We start from the raw sequence: 23,115 nt of genomic DNA, 5'->3' as shown, positions 1-23,115 counted from the left end.
GCATTCACCTCCCGCCCACCCATGCGTACACTTCCCGAGGGCCATCATTTATAATCAACGGGGCCATATCCGAATCATGACAGAATCGTCATGTACAAGCGACATTGACGGGATCACGATGAGCAAGATTGAAAAGAAACGCGCTCATGAGCACGTTCTTCATTGACCAATAGATTGCGACGGAATCGACCTTTCTTACTTCTGGTACAGTTGGATGATCCACATTTCATGATCGAGGACCTTAAAAGCATGGGTCTAAGAGAGGGTTGGAGGGGGGTGGAACAATAAGTGCTCTTGCCCATGGGCATTTATTAAGATGTGAGAAAGAATTGCATCTCTTTGGTCCCTGATCTTTTTCTTTTTTCTTTCTGTCTCTTTGGTGGGGTTTGAAAACCAGGGCATCCGAATTTTTGTCGACAAAAAACATGGCGGTTGGAAAATACTCTCTACCACGACTTGATTATGAATTGAATGTATGTATACGTCGTATGAAGCAGACACTGGCCAGAGATTTTGTCTTGTTCATGTCGATGAGCAAGATGGGAAGTACCTGTTGTTGCTGCTACTAATTGTGCTGAACTACTTTCTGTTGTCATGATACTGACACATTTTTGCTCAGGACCTCGAACCTTTTATATCACGTCAAATAATGGAATTACACTACAACCGACATCATCAAACTTATATCACAAACTTGAACAACGCATTGGCATTACAAGCGGAGGCGATTTCTACGGGAAACCTGATTCGACAATTGGATCTACAGTCAATGATCAAGTTTAACGCGGGAGGACACGTCAATCATACATTGTTTTGGGAAGGATTGACACCATCGACGACGACGACGACTACAACACCGGCCACGGATATTATTGAAAAGGTGGCACCTCATTTATATCAATCCATCATGAAACAATGGGGAAATGTCGAATCTTTCAAAGGTGAATGGGAATCGGCGGCTCTGTCGATTCAAGGTTCCGGTTGGGCATGGCTCGTCAAGAAGGTGACGGCCAACAACAAGACTGAAATTCTAGAAATCACCACTTCCAAGGATCAAGATTTGCCAGGTAGTACCGCGTCGACCGGCAAGATCCTCCCAATCTTGGGTATAGACATGTGGGAACACGCTTACTATTTGCAATATTGGAACAACAAGAAGGAATACGTCACACGAATATGGCAAGTTTTGAATTGGAACCGGGCGGAAAAGAGGTTCTTGGGAGATTCCGGTTTGATCTATGGTGATTTGATGGGTCTCGTAGGGAGGTTGTGAATTGAGATGAAAGAAGGCACTCGAAGTATTTTACTACTTGTCAATGGCAAGGCGGCAAAGTATGAGCCTGAGTATGACCATTGAGTATGACCATTGAGTATGACCATTGAGTATGACCATTGAGTATGACCATTGAGTATGAATATGAACAAGAACAAAAAGTGAAAAGGTGTTTACTTTCTCTATACGAGTCTCACAATTCAAAACAACAATCGAATCAAGTTTTTTTTTACCCTCTGGTGTTTTGTGTGTTTTGTAAATGTTGTGTTTCAAGTGTCTTTTTTTTGTGATTTCAACTATTTCATCTCAGCTACTTGACTACCTAGATAGGTAGGGTACGAGTAATTGATTTCATGAGTTCTAATCATAAAGAGAGACACTTATGGTAAGTCTTTCTCCCCCCCCTCTCTTTTTTCCATTAATGAAACAAAAAAAAAGACTTGATAAGGGGGGCAAGTCGTGTAAAAGCCATGGATGTCCAAGAAAACATGATCAATGATTGGTGATCATGATTGAACAGGGTTTTGAAAATCGGAATCATTTTTGTCTCGTCCGTCTCCCCAAGAATATTCAATGGTCGATTGATTTCGGGTCGGTTTCTTCTTGTTGTCGAATGAGTTGGACGTCGAAAAAAATAATTGATCCGAAGTTGTTTTTTTGTTTAATGCTGTATTTTAAACATTGTCAATTGTATGTTTTTTTTTCTTGGCCTGTAGAGACGGGAAAAAAAAAGAGAAGAAGAAAAACAACTTACACCGCAAGAGGTACATTTGCAACCGGAACCACAGTTGCAAGAACTAGGACCGGAACAAGTGCAAGGACCCATTTTTGAGGTGGTTGTTGTTGTTGTTGTTGTTGTTGTTGTTGTTGTTGTTGTTGTTGTTGTTGTTGTCGTTGAAGGGAGTGAGATTGAGGAAGGATGTTGGAGAAAATTAATTGTTTGTGATTTGATTTTTATTGATTCTTGTTGTGATTGTTGTTGTTGTGTGTTGTGAGGATAAGTGAAGAACGGAGAGGAGACACTTATTTATATACCTTTAGTCCAGAGATGGGGGGGATCCCCTCAGTTGAGACTTTTGTGCGTTAAAATGGTATGTACTGTATGGATACTTACAGTAGCTAATTAATGATCTCCCCCCTCTTTCTGTCAAGTACTGTACAAATACAGTAATGAGCTCTTTGTGCGTTTTTTGTTTTTGTTTTTGAGTGGTTTCTGCGTAATTCTACTTGGCTCCAAGCCACTCCCCTCTTCCTCCAAGCCCACCTTCATACCATCAAGGCAGTAAATCCAGTATGTACAGTACGGGTACAAGTACTGGTACCCGATCTTTCTTTTTCATTTGCCCCTCGATTTTGATCTACATCACCAAACACACACACACACTCCCCCATTGACAAATAATACCTTTTGGAAGTGTTGTGCGGGGGGGTACTGTAATACTATTTACTTGCAGTATTACTACTGTACAGTACTTACTTGTGTAAATTTTCAAGGCATCATCCAACGCACAAACCTCTCACCCCTTTCTTTACGCAGTGTTTATTCTGTTATTATTGGATCCTCGATATTATACTCCGTATTACAGATAACTGTATCAATTAGTAGTTTTGTACAAATGAGTGGTTTGGATGGTTTGGATGGGGGGAGAGGGGGGAAACCACGTCAATTCTCAACGCACAAATAACTCTTCTCCACGACCAAACAAACCCCCCCCATTTTTTCTTTACTCCGGACGAGTTACTTGCAAAAACTACTTTGCATTTGACTGAACTCAACCGGCCTTTCAGACCCAAGACCTTCATTAATCTACTAGTCATGCCATGCCATGCTTTCATTCTGGGCATACGAAATACAATACGAACTTATTGTACTCCTCGCCTAGATATGCATGTGTCATTCCGACCACCACCACCACCACCACAAGTTCCTTCAGCCACCTGATGTTAAGATACACATGTTACCATGATTTGCTTTGCTTTGCCTCGCCATGCCATGCCTTGCCATGCCATACCAGCAGCTCCAGTCAACTTCAGATCAAGATCAATCCCCCCCCCGTGTCCCTACCTAGGTAGAAAACACAACAACATCGACTACCTAGCGGGCCAAGCTTTGGATATGGCATCTTGAGAATGTTGGAACCGACGTGCCTCATCTTTCCTCCTCCACCTCACCAACAACATCTCACCGGCATCCGGTTCAACCGCCGTCACGTTCCTAGCCACATGAACCTCTTTGTTCTCATTCCAAGGGTTCCTCAACCCACGAACTTCCTCGAACGGTAGATTGACAGTCGAATGCCATCTGATCTGACACGGTTCGCTGATATGTTGCAACTCCGAACCAGCGGGGTACACTTGCTGCTGTTGCTGCTGCTGCTGCTGCTGCGACGCCGCTGCTGCCGTCGACGGCCGCGAAGAAGAAGGCGAACCAACCTCGAAAATCGCACCACCCGTCGGGAAATCCCGAAAACTCCTCGCTGACGACGATTCCGAAGGTGTCACCGGAGTCATGGTATCGGGTGAAAAGTCATCAGGTGTAGTGATTTGTTGTTGTTGTTGTTGTTGTTGTTGCTGTTCCGACAATACGTGATAATGCGACGCTTCCCATATGATTCTCCTCCTCTCTGGTTCATAATGTATCGACCCGTATGATGCGTCTGACGATGTGGTCGACAATGTTCGATGTCTGGACCCAGGTCTTACGTCGGCCGCACCCACACCGTATGACCTCAGATGAATCGAGGAGTTTTCAATGAAAGGATCGCTGGACGGTCGAGCGTCAATTGGGAATATTTCGTTATTTTGTTGTCGAATCTCAGAAGTCATGGAAGCGTAGCCAAAAAATTCACCCGACCCATTGACGGAGAACAGGAAATATACTTTACTGCCGGTCTGGAAGTTGGAATCGTCATGGTTAGTATGGCCGAGACTGACAATGACACCGGCACAGAAACGGGCGCAGCATACCAGAGGAAGGTCTTACCTGGAATGCATGATTCAACCTCTCGACGTGTCTTTTGGGTATGTGCCAGACATTCGTGGCCAAGCTCTGATACAACGCTTCCAGAGAGTAACTCTTCAAGATAAAGTACTTGTCCCTACCACGTTGGGACGAACCGGATTCCGGGTGCTGCTTCAACTCTTCCACCTTATTCCACATACTCTGAGGTCTTTCGGGCGAGATGGAAAGTTTGTTGCTGCTGATCTGGTCTGGACCGCTACTGCCGCTGTTGTTGTTGTTGAGGCCATAACTGACCTTGGTCGATCTTGAAGAATTGTCCCGACGGATGCGACAGTCCAACCGCCTCCCCTCGAAAAATTGGCTGGCGGCTTTCCCGATGGCGGCGATCCTCGCAGCTTCGGTGCTGAAGTTGACAAAGGCATACTTGGCGTCCGGGTTGTAAGAGATGGTCAGCAGTTCCGTCGGGGCCGCTTCAGCAAAGTAATCCCGCAGACTCATGACGGTCGTGTTGGAAGGGATGTTGCCAACCCACAGGGCATGATGGTGATGGTGGTGGCCCCGGTGTCTATTTGTACTCGGTCTGCGTTGCCTCGTGTTGCTCACGTTTGACGCATTCGAAGGTGTCCTTTGAGGTAGACCTGAGAAAACCCAAAAGGTTGGTCAGTCACGTTGAATTGTTTGATCTGTTTAGGGGGGATACTGTCATCGTCACATGAACCTCACAAATACTCACCTGAAGACGATCGCGAGTCTTCCCAAGCCGAGGACTCTTGAGACCTGCTGGGCCTGAAATTCTGCATGCTGGCGGCTTTTTGAAAAAACACTTTGTCCCAAACTGAGGTTGAATCAAAGGTTGATGAAGTGAAAGTCGAAGAGAATTCCGACGGCCATGAATTGCTGTAGCACACATTGACATCCACATCCACATCCGGCGGCATTTGCAGTTGAAGTACGGAGGAGAAAACCCCCAACGTCCCTGTCCTTTTGAAAGATGGCGTCGTCGTAGACTGCTTCATGTTTTTGACCTAGGTAGTATGGGGTGAGTTTTTTGGGCGCGCGCTATCTATTTTTCCAAGTTACTACCCGGACCCTGTAGGCTGTCATATGTCATCCGAGGTAGGTAAAGTAGGTAGATAGGACAAGTATAGTCGTCTATGATAGTGGTGGCCACAGTATCCTGTCCCTTAGATTTCATCGATCGAGGCTGTAGGCACGTTTTGGTTCGATCGGGGGGGCGTCGTAATAAGTCAGTGTTATTACGACGCCTCCCCGAACCATCTTGCGGCTTCTAATGCACACCTTTGTACTCCCGTATGCATTTCAGGTTTCTTGCTCTATGCTGGGGGGGGGAAAGCCAAGAACTTGCGCTGCGAAACGTGCTCAATTTCTGCCAATAAGCTGCCAAATAAGCAGAGGTTGTGTTTTGAACGGTGAAATGTGCTCAAGGGGGGGATGTTCGGAATGACAAAGACGGTGATAGGTGTCGGCGCGTTCGCCCAGAGCAAGCCAGCTACCGGGGTTGGATAAGGTAGATGTCGACTGGTACTCCGTTACTCCGTTCGTATCTGTACGAGTAGGTGTAACTCGTAACTACCTGCCTTGCCTACCGTGTCTACTCTCTTCTACAGTAGACCCTGTTGAACAGTGCCGTAAGTGATAGCGAAAGAATGAATCCGACTCCACCATCGCTCGCCCCCGATTCCTCCGCTTATCTTTTTCTTGCTCTCCCTGACAGGACCTATTACTCGTAGAAGGTATCTTGCGCATATTGATGCCACTTTGCCTGACCCTCTAAGCGCCGTTTTCCAGACAAAAGAGCCACCCAAGCCACTCATCAACTCATGCCACCACACAGCCAAGACCAACCGCCGCATGGTCCCTTGTCAATGTACACGCGGCAACAAACTACTGTAAGCCTGTGACTGCTAGCAGGTCAGATGGCGGTCACTACTCGCTGCCAGAACGCGTCTACAAATCCGCAAGACGGTATACAAGCCTAGGCCAAGCCATTGCTTGACTGGCTCAGGCAGACTACTAGGCATTTTCTTCTGCGAAATGCGCAATAATGTGGGTAACAATATTCATCCTCTATCAACGGCGGCGTCGAGAAAAAGATGAAACAGTGGCTGCATATCGGCTATCTCAACCCCGATAACACCGCGCTATGTCGGATGAAGTAGTCGCCGCCTCACTTCCATACGTGTTCCAGAGCCGCTGACTCTTGACAGCAAGCAACCACAGATGTCATACCTTGCTATACACTTTCTCCGTGGTCTTCTGGCATTCGTCATCGTTCATCATCCCGTGAGCCGTTGCTGCGAGGCTCATCTGGCTGCTTTCTTTCTCGTCTTCTTCAGCCGCAGCTCGTGCTTTGAGCTCTTTCAATTCTTTGCAAAACTTGCTATTGTCTCGGATCTTGTCGCCGAACCAGATGAAAGCAAAGGGTATCAAACACATTCCCATGCTCAAGAATCCCAATACACTGCACGCCCATGCGATGCCGAGTCTCGACATCATTTTATGTCCTGCAAGTGGAAGCAAAACTCCCAGAGAGCTGCGACAAGTGCTTGCAATACCTTGAGCGCTTGCAGCAAATATCTCATAGGCATCAGTCAAATAGTTCAACATTGCCATGAAGATGAGTAAGAACGCCATGCCGAATATGACGCCCGAGGCAACAGGTGCAAGCCAAAAAACCCCAGGCTTTGCGCTCCAACCAAGCCAGAAAATCGACACCACGTACAGCGGACCACCAAGACAGGCCAGCGGAAGTCGTCGGTACTCTTCTTTCTCTGCCCATTTCTCTTTGCGTTTCTGCGCTTTCGCTAGGTAGGAATCCCACCACAGAAAGATAGGCGCTGCAAAAATGCTCCCAAAACCAATCGGCAAAAAGGCAAGCCCCGCTAGGCCATAAGACCATTTGTATATCGAATCAGGGCCTTGGAAGATCATCGGGTAGGCTTCGAAGTAGATATAAAATATACCGTATACCAGAGCGAGGTAGGCACAGGTGCACATGACAATTACCTCACGGAAAAGCATTCTGTACGGTCTTGTCATGACCACCGTGAGGACGTGCCGAAAGGTCTTTTTCTGAAGGTCAGTAGGTGCGATAATCTCCGGATCGCCCGTTTCCTTGCGAAGTTTTTTGGCCCTCCGACTTAGCAACACCGGTGTATAGCTCTCCGGCATGATGTAAACCAGCGGGATCGTGGCCACGGCGAACAATGTGCCAACGGCAAAGGTCCACCGCCACGTGGTGTTCTCACTGATAAAACCCGATATCATTGGTGCGAGAACCGGCCCAAATGTTGTCGCAACCATGTACCAAGCCATTGCCACTCCTCGCTGCCGGGGATCATTGTATATATCAGCATATAATCCTCCCACAACCGAAATCGGCCCAGACGACCCTACTCCGCACAGAAATCGGAAAATCAACAGAGCTGGCCAGTTGGGAGCTACGGCACAAGCCATGCTGAAAATAGTAGCGAAGAGAAAGAAACTAAAGAAGACGGGTTTTCGACCAACGTGTTCAGAAAGTGGACCGCACACTGTTGGTCCCACGACATAGCCGGCCAGGAAACAAGAGATTGGTAGAGGAAGTTGCAATTGACTGGTCACGCCAAAGTCTCGAGCGATGAAGTCGATCGCATTGCTGGGTAGAGACGAGCTCAGCGTGCTATTGATTACCGTGATGATTCCCGCAATGAAAACGAGGGCCTTCTTCTTCTTGCTCCAGTTGTATGGACTTTCTGGGTCACTAGAACTGAATGATATTATCTTTTTCGGATCTCTGGAACTCAAATTTACTCTGTCGACAGAAGGCTCGATTATCGGAGGCTGTTCGGTCAAGGTGTTATCGGAGCGTTGCAAGTGTTCGCTGGGTTGTTGCTGCAAATGATGGTCTGCCAGAGTGGTGTAAGTACTCGGCTCAAAACTCACCTCGCTCATCCTCGGGGAAAATGTACCTGTTTGAGTCTGCGGGCTACATGACGAAACGCTGTGGATTGATAGCCTTGAACCGTTACGAGCGTCATGGCCCATAATCAAGCGATGCGAGACAAAGATTGAGCAGTAGGAGGAAAGAGCAAGGAACAAGCAACTTCAACAGGACGGATTTCAAGGACAACATCTCTTTGACTCCTACCATATATATTTCATGGACCAAAAAATGTCCATAGTGGAGGGGGTTCCATCATAGGATCCATACGCAACTGTAGCCAGGGTCCGGGAATCTCTGTGTCGTTGAGCAGATGTGACTGGCGGTCAGCTTGAGGAGACCAACATAATTCGATCGAAAGGGGAAGCAGCCGCAGAGAGCCATCAAATCACAAGAGCTCTTGGAATGCTTTTGCATAGAGTCGGGTATATCGGCAGAACGATGTTGTCCTTTGTATGGTGGAAAGTCGAGATGGATTATTCAAGTTGGAGAAGGGCGCAGCCAAGAACGATTGTTCACCTCGGCTATCATACTACTACCGGCTGCGGATATGAGTTCCTATACTCCGTAAGTAGGTGGTTAATTGTAGTTAGGGCCATATATTGTTTGGAAAAGTCCTTTTCCGAACCGGTGCTTTACAAGAGCTGTTCGGATACCTGCTATAGCAATGTTGGTAGAGAACACATACACATGCTGGAAGAAAGACTTTCACACTTGCTGTCCATGTATACATCAAACGCATTCGATTCTCAGGGCATTGCTGCATTATTAGTCTAAAACTTGAGCAGAATCGATGTGTACAAAACACTAGCACTACCAGATCCGTCTTACTCCTTCAACCATTTGTCACTCCCTATGACTGGTTTATCTCATACTGAGGTCAAGGTGCTGTTGATTCCCATACTCAGAAACTTGCTTTTGTACCTTTTTCCATTTTTCATCATCATGGATCCTCATGTTATCATTTCATCACCTCCATACACCCCTCGTGGAGTTCTGAACCAGGAATGATTGAATTCAAGGGCGATACCGCTGATATGCTGACCCTCAACATTTGGAGCCAAAATTGAAACGCCATGAACGAAGGGTTATAGAAGGGGTCATCGAAAGCACATCAAACGCTTGAGCATTCCTCGGCTTTTTTCGACGTCGAGCTTTCGATTCATTCGTAAGTCAGCGAACTTTTCGCCGTTAGGGCCGAGAACCACATCGAACTCGTTTGGTGGTGGACTTGAGGTGGAAGCAATTGTAGCCTTCTTCCTGTTGGGTGCCGAAGTGTATGCGTGCAAACGAGCGATAGGGCTGGTCTCCTTAGCGACAGAGGACGGTGTGTCAGGGTAAACTATGCCGCCATTTTCGTCAATTGCTCCCAGAACAGTCTGAGAACGTGATGTCCACCGTGGGCGAGACGCTTGTAAGCTATACAGTGTATGCGTTGACTTTGGCACCGATGGTGAGGCTGGAGGTGAGTGACCCGAACTTGCAGAGAAGTATGTGCTTGAAGAGGAGGAAGAGGTGCTGCTGACAGAATCTGGCGGAGAAGGTGTTCTGGATGTTGGAAGGCCGTTGGCCACTTGATTTCTCGAAGGCATGGTGTGAAAAAGTTGGGAGAGTGGATGGATATCTTTGGGAACAGAAATTCCCTCGATCAGGGTTTGTGATGTCTCAAAAGGGCACCATTCCCAAGGGATCACACATTAATATTTGGACTGCAGCGGAGATTTTATTTTTCAATAACAGAGAGCGCCATGGGAACAAAAGGACTTAATCTCTCACAGGTTTGTAACACAGGTGAAAGGAAAAATGGTTGGAATAAGAACTCTGGACGCGTAGCATTATGCCTTTTGCCATGAACAAGACTTTGGTGTGTGCTCTCTCACACACACACAACTCACACCCCCGCCTGGAGATCTCTACATCAAGTTCGCCTACGACGCTGTTGATCCCTCGTTGTCGATTTGTCCGCAAAAGCCACCATGATGCCCTGTTCAGGAGGTTGGCTTCACCATTGGACTGTCAGATCTGCCAATGTCGCAGATCCAGGGACTAAACCATCCCGGCGAGACGGCAAAGACCCCGCTAGCGACAGCCATCAGTGACCACTTCCAGGCGATAATGATGACAATTGCCCGACCTCAACCCACCTACGTAATTCCGCAGGGGGGCTACGGTTCTTGATCAATGGGTACGAGCCTAGGTAACTTTTGAGCAAAGGATTCACATGCCTGGGAGGAGTTGCATCCGAGGGAGATACCCAACAGAACGAGTACCAGTATGAGTACGAGTATGGGCGTTCGTTTTACCAAGTCTGCATCGATGGCTCACTGGCCTGGGAACTCCTATCTCGTCCTATAATTTCCCTACCTAGCCTTGAACATAATATAGGAATATGAATATTCATTACACAGCCCCTCAGCAAGGCTAGGACGACTGGAACAACCTCCTGTTCCTCTCCTTCGGTGCAAAGTAATTCCGCCCGCTCATTACCTAAGCACAGTCTCATCTGGTTTGGCATCCCGCATTGGGCAGGACGACAAGACGATCTTTAGTCGATCGCTATTATTCCTCGTTTTGTTTTCCATCTCCTGCATGGAACGACGACGACGACGACAAAGACCAGCAGCGGCGACCTCAACCCGACGTCGACGACGGTCCAATAACGCACCACCGCCATTATGGCTCGCCCGCGTCGACCGTCCGCAGCGTCGGACATGAGTTCGATACCCGATCAGAATCAGGTAAACGGCATCTCTATTTCTCCCACGCCGACGAACCATGTTCTAACAAATTATTAGGAGTTGGGTAGCATGTACGATTACCTTGCCAAAATCGTCCTGCTCGGCCCTTCTGGCACCGGGAAATCCTGCCTCCTTCACCGTTTCGTCAAGAGCGAATGGCGCGTCCTCTCCTCGCAGACCATCGGCGTCGAGTTCTCCTCCAAGATTGTAAAGTGCGGCACGGCGCCCAACAACAGAAGACGCATCAAGCTCCAGCTGTGGGACACCGCCGGGACCGAGCGCTTCCGCAGCGTGAGCCGTTCGTACTATCGCGGCGCCGCGGGTGCGATCCTGGTCTACGACGTGGCCAGTCTCGCCAGTTTCAACGCCCTACCGACGTTCCTCAGCGACGCCCGCGCCCTGGCGAGTCCGCAATTGACCGTGATACTCGCGGCAAACAAGTCCGACCTGGCAGACGCTTCGCGCACACAACCACAGCCCATGAACGGCGCTGCGGCATCGTCGACGCAGCTGGTTGGAGCGGCCGGGCAACAACAACAACAACACCAACAAGATCAACAAACACCCTCCGCCTCTAGCGCCTCGAGTCGGCAATCCTATTTCCCCTACGAGTCCGGCGGCACGCCCGGCGGCGGCACACCTAGCGGCACGACACGGTCTCGCGCGGACTCGCTCCTCCTTCACACCTCGAGTAAATGGACGGCCACGACGTCGACAGAAGGTAGAGAGGTGCCGTCGGACCTGGCGGCCCGCTGGGCCAGCCAAGTGCGGATCCCCGTCACCATGGAAGTCAGCGCGTTGACGGGCGAGAACGTCGACGAGCTGTTCAACCGCCTGGCGCGCATGATCTTGACCAAGATCGAGCTCGGCGAGATCGACCCCGACGACCCGGCCAGCGGTATCCAGTACGGCGACGGTGGCGGTTGGGACGGAGACGCGAGCGTACGGTCCGGCGTGGCGGGAGACGACGGCAGCACTCTACGAAGACGGCGGAGACGGGGCGCCGGCGGACGAAACGGCATCCTCACCAATCTCGGCGAGTGGGAGGACGTATTCCGGAGACCTCCTTCTAGAGGAGGAGGAAGGTGTTGTTGACACCACACCACCACACACCGACACGGCCCAATTTCGTGGGGAAAAAAGACGAGACGATGTGACGACCAGCATCCCACTACTACGTTCATTCAGGGGATTTCCTTCTCATAGACCTTTTTTTTGTTGATCTTTTTCTTTTGTGCTTTGTCTTCTTTCGTCACCATTTTGTTCTGTCCGCTCAACTTTCTAGACGCGGGCGTAAGAACACAGCAAGCGAGCGAAGCGACTTTGTAAAGCCATGGACAGAGTTGATCTGAAATCACCAACCCGGCGTCTCAGTAGGGTCTTGTCATGTCTGTTTTTTTTTGTGTTGTGTACAGAAGATTTCAAGGGCACAATTCAGGCACACCCGTTTTACAACATGGCGAGCGTGTTTCAATGTGCTGGTCCACATGGAGATGCAGATAATGTCTAATACTATAGTAATCTTGCCACAATTTGAATATATACCTAACGTAGGGTAGATATCTAGCTGCTCTCCCGCCTACCTAAGCTACATACTAGTCCAAACGCTTTGGTTCACATCGAGGATCTGGGAATGCCATTCAAATGTCGACTCATGCGCCATCAATTTCGATATCCATTGCACCCTCGTCATCCCTGCCACGGTTTCCGGAAACTTCACGCTCGAATTTGGCACCCATCTTCTCACACACGTCAATGAACTCGGCTTGCTTCTGCAGGTTCTGCGCCGCACTCAATGCCTTCATGATGACAGCCTGGTTCCGCTCCGTTGTCGCCGCGCGGAAACTGCGAACGAGGAACTCTGCGAGGGCATCCACGCCCCACGTATCGGGGACGTCGACCAATATAGCCAAAGGGTCGAAGAAGGTCGCAAACTTGCCGAGCAGATGACTCGTGCGCTCGAGACAGTCCTCCGGATCGGCAATGGCGAGGAACTCGTGGAACAAGAAATTGAACAGCTCGACCTGGACGTCGCGTGGGGGCAGGGCGCTGATGTCGATTGTGACGGCGTGAGCCGGCGCTGGGCCACCGAAATAGCAATATCGTATCGCCGTGTCGAAATCACCAAGCCCATGCGTGAGGAGTTTCAGGGCTTGCTTATGTCGACCCTGGCGTGCATCGAGGATGATGGATTCCGACACGAGGAACTCCGAAAACGGCGCCATGCGCTTCAAGACCATGGGGACCGAATAAGTCAGATCTTTGCCTGCACCCGAGGTCGTCGTCGTCGTCGTCGCGTAAGCGCCGTTACCGAGCAGCTGGAGCAGGCGCAGGCGGGATTGCCACCACGGTTCGTTTGGTGCGTTTTGGTTGATGAAGTCGAGGTATGTTGGCTTCGGGGACTCGAGGGCACGGTATGACGAGTAACTCTCCGCCAATGACGCCCTTGCGGCTTCTGATTTCTCGAGAACGGTCAGCACCGAGTCGAGATAGTATCCAATGAGATCGTCTGCGTATTTGTCGAGACCCTTGCCAAATACCAGGTGTTCGAGATATTCCTGGACAGCCCCAGGTGCATGCTCTTTCAGGAGGGGGACGACCTGTTGAGGGTTGAATTTGACCTTGGCGGTGTCGTCGGTGAAAATCTGTACTGCCATAGGAGGATTACGTTGGGCGAGCCATATGGCGTACTCTTGAACTAGGCTGGCATCTCGAATGAGGATCAGGTACCGTCGCAGTTGAGCCTGTACAGGTGTCGTGTTCGAGCTGTAATCGACATCTTTTTCTCCTTCGATGATCCGTCTCCACGTGCCTAGGACATCACGCGCCTGTTTCCTACACTGGTACAGACGGCTAAGAACAAATAGTCGATCGTACCTTTCTAGGAGTAGAATTGCTCGGTCAAAGTCGCCCTTCCAGTGATCAACGACATTGTTGAGGTTGGCTTTAACTGACTTTTGGGCCGGACTGTTTGGTGGTAGTGCTTGATCAAGGTATAGCAACACATGAAGCAGGGCGGCATCAACGGAATCGAAGACGTATTTCTCATCCGTTATGCTTCCATATCCTCGCTTTTCTTGCCATAGCATAAGAAAATGCCGCATCATCATCCAAAAGTCCGTAGGTGTATCCTCGAACCCCAAGATTGGTGTTTGGAAGTTGTCGAGGAGTTCCGCCATGCCCTGATAGATCCAGATACCTTCTGGACCGTAAAGCACCTCAGATGCTAGAGGAGGCGCCAGGAGTAAGACGATTCGCGGATCCAGGCCGCCGTCGTGTAGCGTGTTCTCCACCGCTCTATAAGTATCCTCCAGTCCAGATTCAGTCGAAAGCTGAGTTTGTAGGTGCAGAAGCAGTATTAGGCTAGCTTTTTGTCTGATATAGTTCAAGGTCAGAAATTCAGTTTCATCTTTGGGCTCGCGACCATGAATAGTGGCTAGGAAGCCAAACACCTGGCTTGGCTTGACTTTTGCCAAACTATCGTCACTCAAGTATTGCATCAATCGATGCTCAAGTTGAGCAATTAGGGGATTTTGTAGGATCATATACAAGTCCCGATCATGCCAAACGACATTTCTAGTAAATGCTTGGCTGAATCGACGAGCAAGCTTGGCTTCTTCCGCTGCACGTCTGTTGATCAATTCCAAAGACGGCTCTGCGGGAGTGTTGGTAGAGTGGCTGTCGAAGAGCGCCCGTTCTTGCTCAAGCTGTTCGACAGCTGATTGAGTTCTGGGATCACTGTCCGTGCTCAAGCCGGGGGAAAGGCGTCCTGGCCCTGTTATAGAAAATGGGACAAGCTGCAAAAGCTCACCAGCATTCTTGAAAGAGTAATGTTGAGTGCTTAGGAGATGGTGCAAACCAGCTTGTGCAGACTCGATCACGGCGGGGGGGAGAGCTACCACCGTTCGTGGATGAGTTATTTCAGCCGCGTTTTCTATTTTCTGTATTTCCAGCCGTCGCTCTGGGTGCAGCTCAGTCGGTCGTAAGAGGGCGACGATAATCTTATGTTCCTCCTCAGACATAGGAGGCCCATCTTTCTCAGGCACCCAGAAATTGTCGACAAGCAAATCTTCTGGGTAGGTCTCGAATTCAATCGTTCCACGAACCACATCACCATCCAAGTTGACGAACATACCAACACCAGGCTCAGCCTCTCCTGTTCCAGTGGTCAACATGAATTCTGCTGGAAATGGTGAAAGTATGTGCGGTTTGAGGCGAGTCCGAGCCTGTAGTGCACTAGTGGTTGGCTTGCCTGGAAGCACTTCGGTTGATGCTCGAGGTCTACTTTTCGAGCGTTCATTCTCTTCTTGCCCGCCGCCTGAGTCGTCCATCGTTGCACCTGGGGAGGGTGCTCTTCCGGAACCAGTAACGCTAGGATCTGGAGGCTTCAGTCGAGAATCCTGAGAAGTATCACGCTTCCTACTGTCTGACCCGATCAGAGTTCCCATACTTGTGCTCCTGCCGTGACTGCTGACTTCAGACGGAGGCCTACCGGCGTCGCCGGGAGCCTCATCATCGGCTGGTGGGAGCGAAGATATGGGAAACAATGGTATCTTCTGCTGATGTTCTACCTCCACCAAAGCATAACTCTCATCGTCCGCAACACATGCAATGGTCTCCCTCCTACTCGATCTCAAGCAACGTGGATATTCGATATTATTCTTGATAGCTCTGAGCCTCTCGCCTACACGCACAAGCAGGATCCGTTTCGCCGTTGCAATCATGACCACCGGTCCCTCAGGGTTATCTCTACCTTCATTCTCGTCTATCCCACCAATCCACTGTACGCCTGTTGGCTCTCTGTTTGGGAATGCTGGAGTGAATTCTGGTAAGGAGTAGAAGGACACAACACCATTGCACAGGACGCAAGCCTTCAGCGGGCCCGGGAGAACAAGGATTTGCTGGACACCGGGTGCATTGGTCGAGCCTGCGGACACTGCATGCCCTCTAGGCTGTAATCGGGAGGCAAGGATGAAGGTGGGAGATACATCGTCATTCTCGTTATCTGGCGGTATAGACACTAGATGAAGGACCTCCGCTGCAGATGTCCCAATGTACAAACTGTTGCCTGGAGCATGGTGAGCCACCGTTGCAGGATCACATTGACAACGTACCTACTCCAGTATTCCACACAGGTTATGGAAACCTGGTCATTGCCATCTTCTGTAGTCAGAGGAATATTTTCCAGTACCTTGCGAAGGACATATGGGCCAGATTCTGGAGGAGATAGACGCCTTCGTTTTGGAGGTCGGGTTTCATATTTCTCTGGGGGCTCCATTCCGAAAGCACAACAACTTTAGTTCATGTTGCTGGTATGGCTCAGTCCCTCCTGAATGCTAGAAGGTCTAGCTCACTTGAGCGTGGCTGTATAGCAGTTGTTTAGAAGTCAAGAATCATTCATCGACTGCGCTCAAGGGCACAATGCGGAGGATTACATAAGGCAGCGTAATTCCGGCCATCTTTCCTGTTGACGCGTTCATGGGGTTCTAGGGACGGAGTACTAAGTACTCCGTACGTGTAATAAAGTCTGAGATTCGGTTATGAACAATTGTTTCCAGCACGTTGCTATTATGATAGCCCTGGCTGTCTATACTTGAGGAGCAATGGATGCTCTGGCCCTTTCAGAGGCCAGCGTCCCCCATGGGAACAATGCAGCCAGCGATAATGGTGCTGAAGACACTCCCTCAACGCAGGGCGACAACAAATTTCAGCGGGCCATAGCTGCATGGCGCAGTATGTGTTGTATCTCCTCAGAAGTCCTTGGAGATACTAATCGTTTTAGACATCGATCTCTCGTCGTTGATGCCACAGCTGGACTCTACCGCCTCCGAAATAGTGTCACAGCAAAGAGACGCTTTGCTTGAACGTAAAGAATTGGCTCAGAAAACGAAGGATTTCAGAAAGCTAGAAGACGCTGCAAAGTTGACAGAGTACAAAGCTTTGCTGAAGTGTTGGTTGCCACCCTTTGCTCCATGGTCGTTACTGACGCCCTGTAGCTTACCAGTCCTTCATCGATCTGATAACTGGTCATGGCAAGGCATCTTCGTCTGCCTTTCTCCAACTATACCAGCCTCTATCCGAAGCGCCTGATCCATTTCCTCTACTCGAAGCATCTGTTGACTCCCTTGTTGCGTCCGAGGATACCGTCCCTAGACTTGCAACCGAGAACCAGCAACTGTTGGCCAGGGTGAATAAGCTGAGTGCACAATTAGAGGAGACGGAAAAGAAATTGCAAGATGAGAGCAATTCCAGGCGAGAGGCAGAAGCGGGATCGGGAAGCCGCGTACAAGAAATTGAACAGAAATGGGAGAAAGTCCTGGAAGAGAAGCAGAATAACTGGACTTCGAGAGAACAAGCTCTGGAAGAGAAGGTCGAGAACCAGGACAGGCTATTGAAGGAGTTGAAGGCGAACTACGAGGTTTCGCAGAGACTACAAGACGGCACAGCTGAGAGTGTTTCGTCTAAGGCTGCATCCGCAGAGTTGGAAATGGTGCATTCAGAACTCGAGAAGACCAGTGCCCGTTTGGCCGAAGTCGAAGCCAGGAATGAACAATTGCGCCTAGATCTTGCACGGGCATCGCAGGATGCAGCAAGACATGAGATCGAAGAAGATCCGACGTACCTACGACTTCAATCCGAGAACTCCTCCCTCCTGAGGAAGATTGAATCCGCTCGGTTTGAGAAAGAAACCGAGAAGCGGACATGGGAAGATAAACTCCGTCAAGCAGAGCGACAAAGATCACAACTATCAGGTGAGAACGAAGAACTACGGACCAAGATCAACAAATGGTCGGATTACGACGACCTGAAGCGCGAGCTCGATACCCTACGATCTCTTGAGTTGTCAGTCGAGGACGATGACAATGCTGATGATGGACCCACGAATGGATGGGCCGAAGCTGGCAACAAACAATCTCTTGAACAATTGCTTCTAGCACGTAACAAGAAATTAAGCAATGAGCTAACCTTGCTTCGAGTATCGCACCAAGATTTACAACGTCAACTCGAGGAACATCAAGAAGAACTCTCTCGAACGAATGCAGAGCTAGAGAAGTCTCAAAAGCTCTCTTCAACCCTGGAAAATGATCTGTTAAGAATACAGGAGGAAGCAGCGAATGCACTTCCATCTTCCGGTATGTCGGTGGCTGGTACTTATGTGTCACGGCATCCAACCAGTTCTCTACGACGTGGAAGAGCATCACCCACCTCGTCCATTATTTCGGGCTATGAGATGCAACCTCGGGGAAATACTCTCGAATCCTTGCGAGCAGGCGAACCTGTTGGAGGAGGCTCGGGTATCTTGCCAATGATTCAAGCTCAACGAGACAGGTTCAAGCAAAAGAATCAGCAGCTCGAAGAAGAGCTCTCCAACACATACGCGACAGTCACTTCATTGCGCCAAGAGGTCGCATCGCTCCAGAAGGACAACCTCAATCTGTACGAAAAGTCCAGATACGTGTCGGCGTATAGCCGTGGGCCTACCGCCACCTCCTCTGCTTCATATGGGGGATCGCCGGGTCATATGTCCGTACAGATATCGGACGATAGCACTTCAAATCGATGGAAGTCGCAGTACGAGGCCAATATCTCACCCTTTGCCGCCTTCCGAGGTCGGGAGGCCGCACGTGCCTATAAACGCATGAGCCTTCCTGAGCGGGTCATCTTCTCTTTGACCAGGATCGTCCTTGCCACCAGGACTTCGCGCAACCTCTTTGCCGCGTACTGCATGGCACTCCATCTCTTGGTTTTCTTGATGCTATATTGGATGGGCGCAGCCGATGTTGACCGCACTGCTGTTCACCTCGGAGAAGCCGCGGTAGCAGCTGGTGGCGCTGCTCTCCGAGCTCCGGATTCGAATGCAGTCGAATGGCATCAGGAGGAATTCGGTTGATCCTCATTCAGGGTACCTTGGTCTTGTCGCTTTTGCGATATGCAAAGTACCTGATTCCATGCCAGTTCACCTTTCTTGTCTGTTTCATCCTGCCTCTAGTCTCTGCTTAACGTTAACCCGTGGGTTTGCGCAAGGGAAAGGGTCTACGCTATGTATCGGGGAAGATATGTGCTCGCCGCCCAACTCGTTGGCAGAGAAGCCATGTTGCTTAGACGGACGGAGGATTCTGCGCGCCGTCGCACCATTCACCGAATGGGAATAGAATATCTTTGGCTCCTTTTCCAAGACGACGGCGATGGTCCTTTTCATGAGTGCTTCGCAACTTTGGAAATATGTATGTGCAAGTGTATATGCATGTATACGGGGCAGTCAGACTCCGTGTTAATAGACAACAGGCTAAAAAAATTACTCCTGTTCACCATGGGAAGCGGCTGTTTCAGATTCAAGGCAAAAGGCTGACAAGGGAAGTCGATGATGAAGACCGACATCGCCTCCTTCTGCAGGGCATTTTGCGGTCATCCTAAATCCATACCGCCGGCGGGCTGACTGTAGGGCCAAAAAGGATGCAGGCAGTTGTAGGCGATGCCCTCTCTATTGTGAGGGGACAATTCGCAACGTGGCGCGTGCTCCTTTGTCATGCTGCCATTGAAGAGCTGCGCATAACCATGTTCAAGGCCGACTCAAAGTTGTTCTGGGTTCGGTGGTGATCTTACTCCGTGCCCAGTTCGCAAATTTCGCACTCACCATTATGGAAGCCTCGGGGATGATGGAAGGCCTGAAGGCTTCCGCTTCCCATATTGAGCTAAGCTATGGGGTTCGTAGGCACCTACTCCGTACCCATGTATGTACATAGGTACCCCGTACGTAAGCACAGTGTCACTGTCTCACTCCCACTGGTGGTGTATTGTCACTGCACAAGGTTCGCCGGCGTGGGCTATAGCAACAACGTCCGACCCGGAAGTGGCCTCAGTTGCGCCAGACACTCATATTTTGTCTCCAAGTTATCCTAGGACCCAGAGGAGACACCAGGCCATCCCGGCGCCATTGCTTCTTTTTTGGGACTGCGGATATGCCTTGTAATTGATGAGCTGCCTGATGGGCTTTGTAAGCGCTGTCAAGGTGGTCAAGCTGCGGTCGAAACTGCTCGTCGACCTTTGTAGCGGCCTAGACTGTCGAGGTCGAAGGGAGGGTCGATTGGTTCTCCCTTGGCGAGATTTCTGAAACCGACAAAAGATGGTGAACCTTCTCTGAACCCTTCTTGCCCCATCAGACGACCGACTTCTCTAACAGCCGGGCTGCTTTGTTGTATGCGCGTCATGCAGTGGTCGGATGCAGAGGCTGCAAGGTTCCTCGACGCTGGGTGGTCGGAGGGCGGTTGGGAGGGCGGCTATGAAACAGCCAGAGAGAAGCGATAGGGGAGGAAGAGAAGGCCCCGTCGATGCCGCTAACATGCCACCTGCAGTGTGGTCGACGACCAGGGCAATGCAGAGCCACGAGTGGTTGGCCTGATGCCTCTAACCAGGCGAGTTCCAAGGCCCGTTGCCGCCAGCGCCAATACGCGTCCTTCTAATTCTGTACCACCACCGCCAAACCCTGGTCGATCATCAGAGCCGACGGCAAATCTCCCCTTGCCGCCTCGTGCTGCCCTTCATGCACGCCCGAACCAGCCTCCACCCTTCGCTAGCTAACGGGCCAATCACGAATGCTGGGTGGCCGAAGATAGAAACATGGGCTCTGCAATCCTCTCTGACGAGATGACAACCATCCTATCCCAGTCCGGCATGGCAGTCCTCATTACCATGGGCCATCATGGCCATATAATCCGGCGGCTGGTCTGCCACAAGGTCACTTTCTTCCCTTTTGTTCCTCATATACTGTCTCCTTGCTCCGAAGAGTCGGCGAGGCATTTCATTTTCCTTTGGACTTTCATTATCTTCCTACCGCGTTTCCATTGCCGTCAGATCGATCTGCAGGTCAGACCTTCGAGAAGTCGTCTAATCTCTATTTTGTAATCGTCGTCGCCGCTGTCAATCTTTCCTCAGGATGAAGTACCTATTCACCATTGCCTGCCTGGCAGCCTCAGTACTGGCCTCACCGGCTCCTCCGAAGGGGACTTTCGAGTGGACCCCGACACTGGCGGGATATATGGATGTCGTCTTCAGCTACATCCAGCAAGCCAAATCAGGCGCCGCTTCACCCACATGCGACCTCGCAAAGGCTGCAATGCCTGTGGCACCCACTCCGTTACCGACCCCGTCTGGTCTCACTCTTCAGCATGTGGCTCTGGGAAGAGGTGTACAGGTGAGTGTGCCCGTGCTTGCCGACAAGATACTTTCTGATTGACCTACTCGATAGAACTATACCTGTGCCAACGCGACCGCCACTCCAGCTGCGGTTGGAGCTGTCGCCCGCTTCTACAATGTGTCCTGTGTCGCCTCCGACTGGCCTGACCTGTTGCCCATCATGCCCAATCTGGCTCTGCAATATCCATTGCCCGCAGATCCCACTGGCGACCTAGAGCCATCAAACTTGGTCCTGACGACCCACCACTACTTTGCCAACACGACCACACCTGTCTTCGCCTTTGACGCGCCCGAGTCGCCAGACTTTGGGAGGGTCTTTACTCAGAAAGTCAATTCGTCCGAGGCTCCAACGAACTCGGTCGTGGGGCCCAATGGTCAAGGCAATGGTGCAGTGGCCTGGCTGTATCTCACATCTCGAGCAGATACGGTCAGCGAGATCAAGGCCGTCTACCGACTAAGCACAGCTGGAGGCAACCCCCCAGCAACATGCCAAGGGCAGGATTCAGCATTCAGTGTCGACTATTCCGCACTGTATTGGTTCTATTCGTGAAGGTTGGAATAAAACATCGATTCTTGTTTCCTTCTTTCGTTTTCTTGAGGCGTTTTGTGTTCATGTGGATGGTGGTGTTTTGACAAAAGATTTTCCAGGCTGCCATTAGAGTCTTGATCGACCCGATATACGATCTCAAGTAATGGATATCATGGTAGTACATACTCTGTAGGCGCAGACGATTTCTTTCTTCTTCTCAACGACGACACTTTTCAGAAATGATGACAGTCATCACCAAATTTCATTCCCAGAGGCTCTGGTAGCTTGATATTCACCTTCTGCCTAATAATACTCCTTAACGTTCTGTCGAACAATCTGAGACAGTCAATGCCTCTTTTTTCTGGGGTTCGTATTCATACTTAGTCATCCCGTCAGGATCTTATCCATCAGGGCGCCCAATCGGAAATCTTAAACGTCTGTACGGAGTAAGTTCCACTGCTTCACTTCGGACTTCAGATCCTCTCCACTGTAACTTTTTCTAGACGATTACTATACTTCCACGACATGACTTCAATTGGAATCGTCAGTCGCTCTTCACCCAATGGTTCATGTCTCCATAATGTCTCACTCCGTTCGATGAGAACCTTTGGTCCGGGGTTTGGGACGGCACAATTTTCCCCCGGAGTTCCACAATGAATGAACATGATAGAGTGGTTCACCAGGAGCCGAGCAACTCAAGCATTTTTAGTCTTTCTTCAATGCGAGAACCGTATATCTCAATTGTCTTCCATTTAAGCTCAATCCGACGATCTCAAACCAATCAGTCGTTGAAAACCAGGACTGTCAAACAACGCAAAATGGACCTGTGTCGTTCTCAGACCTGTTATAGTTTGCGAGCTGGGTCTATATGTTCGTAGGTCAGGTAAGTTAGGAACAAGGCGGGCAGAGAACCCTTGGCCTCAGTCCCTCGACTTCAAAAAACACGTCAGTGTGAGTCTGGCCAACGTCCCCTCGAGCATTTACTGCGATTCAGTAGGCTCGGCATAGATCTCTCGCTCGACAGGGGCTTAGTCGATACTCTTCTCAGAGCTGGCGTCCTACCTGCTTTCTCAGCATCTCATGCTCCGTTGTGTAACAAAATTTTATATATATATATATATATATATATGTCCCTCCAGCCTTCCAGTTTTCTTCCGCAATGCTCTGTGCGAAGGGTGTATCTCTGGTTCCTATGAGAATCTCCCTTGAAATCTGCCTCCACAGCTGAACGATATTGCTTCAAAGTGGACCGGTCACTGCCAATCCACTATGACTGGACTCACTCCCTGGGAAAAGCTTCCTGTACAGGTGTACCATGGGAATCTGCTTAGTGTGGGCCAGTCCGGTCAAACAATGCACACCTGGTCTTCGTTGAACACGCAAAGAGAGAGCAGACGCAGTGCGAGTGGACCAGCATGGAGAGTGGTCTCATTGGGGGATCTCTAGACGTTGAAAACAGCGCGACGACCGTGGAGA

The 23,115-nt window shown here is 50.0% G+C and overlaps 8 protein-coding genes across 9 annotated transcripts; 4 read left to right on the top strand and 4 right to left on the bottom strand.

Moving 5' to 3' along the window:
- Window positions 1–425: 425 nt before the first annotated feature.
- Window positions 426–1,273, top strand: PV06_04826 (uncharacterized protein; the record flags this gene model as incomplete). The annotated part of the gene is made up of 2 exons (XM_016405766.1): window positions 426–473; window positions 620–1,273. The coding sequence occupies 2 exons, from the start codon at window positions 426–428 to the stop codon at window positions 1,271–1,273; spliced, it is 702 nt and encodes a 233-aa protein (XP_016263972.1).
- A 1,162-nt stretch (window positions 1,274–2,435) lies between these two features.
- Window positions 2,436–5,718, bottom strand: PV06_04825 (uncharacterized protein). Its single transcript, XM_016405765.1, has 3 exons — window positions 4,969–5,718; window positions 4,257–4,873; window positions 2,436–4,165 (listed from the first exon to the last, which is right to left on the bottom strand). Exons 1-3 carry the CDS (start codon window positions 5,249–5,251, stop codon window positions 3,365–3,367), a joined length of 1,701 nt encoding a protein of 566 aa, XP_016263971.1. The 5' UTR covers window positions 5,252–5,718; the 3' UTR covers window positions 2,436–3,364.
- A 602-nt stretch (window positions 5,719–6,320) lies between these two features.
- On the bottom strand, window positions 6,321–8,280 carry PV06_04824 (the record flags this gene model as incomplete). 2 transcript variants are annotated; one of them, XM_016405764.1, is made up of 2 exons in its annotated part: window positions 8,207–8,280; window positions 6,480–8,143 (listed from the first exon to the last, which is right to left on the bottom strand). In XM_016405764.1, the coding sequence occupies exon 2, from the start codon at window positions 7,710–7,712 to the stop codon at window positions 6,480–6,482; it is 1,233 nt and encodes a 410-aa protein (XP_016263970.1). In that variant the 5' UTR covers window positions 7,713–8,143; window positions 8,207–8,280. The 2 variants fall into 2 exon arrangements, with proteins under 2 accessions (XP_016263969.1, XP_016263970.1); XM_016405763.1 differs by having other exon boundaries at window positions 6,321–8,221.
- Window positions 8,281–8,854: 574 nt separating this feature from the next.
- Window positions 8,855–9,991, bottom strand: PV06_04823 (uncharacterized protein). The gene has a single exon (XM_016405762.1). The coding sequence runs from the start codon at window positions 9,768–9,770 to the stop codon at window positions 9,279–9,281; it is 492 nt and encodes a 163-aa protein (XP_016263968.1). The 5' UTR covers window positions 9,771–9,991; the 3' UTR covers window positions 8,855–9,278.
- An 845-nt stretch (window positions 9,992–10,836) lies between these two features.
- PV06_04822 (uncharacterized protein) lies at window positions 10,837–12,444 on the top strand. The gene is made up of 2 exons (XM_016405761.1): window positions 10,837–10,916; window positions 10,974–12,444. The coding sequence occupies exons 1-2, from the start codon at window positions 10,854–10,856 to the stop codon at window positions 12,009–12,011; spliced, it is 1,101 nt and encodes a 366-aa protein (XP_016263967.1). The 5' UTR covers window positions 10,837–10,853; the 3' UTR covers window positions 12,012–12,444.
- Window positions 12,433–16,281, bottom strand: PV06_04821 (uncharacterized protein). Its single transcript, XM_016405760.1, has 2 exons — window positions 16,035–16,281; window positions 12,433–15,984 (listed from the first exon to the last, which is right to left on the bottom strand). Exons 1-2 carry the CDS (start codon window positions 16,192–16,194, stop codon window positions 12,569–12,571), a joined length of 3,576 nt encoding a protein of 1,191 aa, XP_016263966.1. The 5' UTR covers window positions 16,195–16,281; the 3' UTR covers window positions 12,433–12,568.
- Window positions 16,282–16,441: 160 nt separating this feature from the next.
- Window positions 16,442–19,110, top strand: PV06_04820 (uncharacterized protein). The gene is made up of 3 exons (XM_016405759.1): window positions 16,442–16,649; window positions 16,699–16,866; window positions 16,913–19,110. The coding sequence occupies exons 1-3, from the start codon at window positions 16,520–16,522 to the stop codon at window positions 18,805–18,807; spliced, it is 2,193 nt and encodes a 730-aa protein (XP_016263965.1). The 5' UTR covers window positions 16,442–16,519; the 3' UTR covers window positions 18,808–19,110.
- Window positions 19,111–20,587: 1,477 nt separating this feature from the next.
- Window positions 20,588–21,990, top strand: PV06_04819 (uncharacterized protein). Its single transcript, XM_016405758.1, has 2 exons — window positions 20,588–21,108; window positions 21,163–21,990. The coding sequence occupies exons 1-2, from the start codon at window positions 20,851–20,853 to the stop codon at window positions 21,658–21,660; spliced, it is 756 nt and encodes a 251-aa protein (XP_016263964.1). The 5' UTR covers window positions 20,588–20,850; the 3' UTR covers window positions 21,661–21,990.
- The last annotated feature ends 1,125 nt before the right edge of the window (window positions 21,991–23,115 follow it).

Source organism: Exophiala oligosperma (genome assembly GCF_000835515.1).
Source record: "Exophiala oligosperma strain CBS 72588 unplaced genomic scaffold supercont1.4, whole genome shotgun sequence".
Lineage (NCBI taxonomy): Eukaryota > Fungi > Ascomycota > Eurotiomycetes > Chaetothyriales > Herpotrichiellaceae > Exophiala > Exophiala oligosperma.
This window is presented reverse-complemented; position numbering and strand designations above follow the sequence as displayed.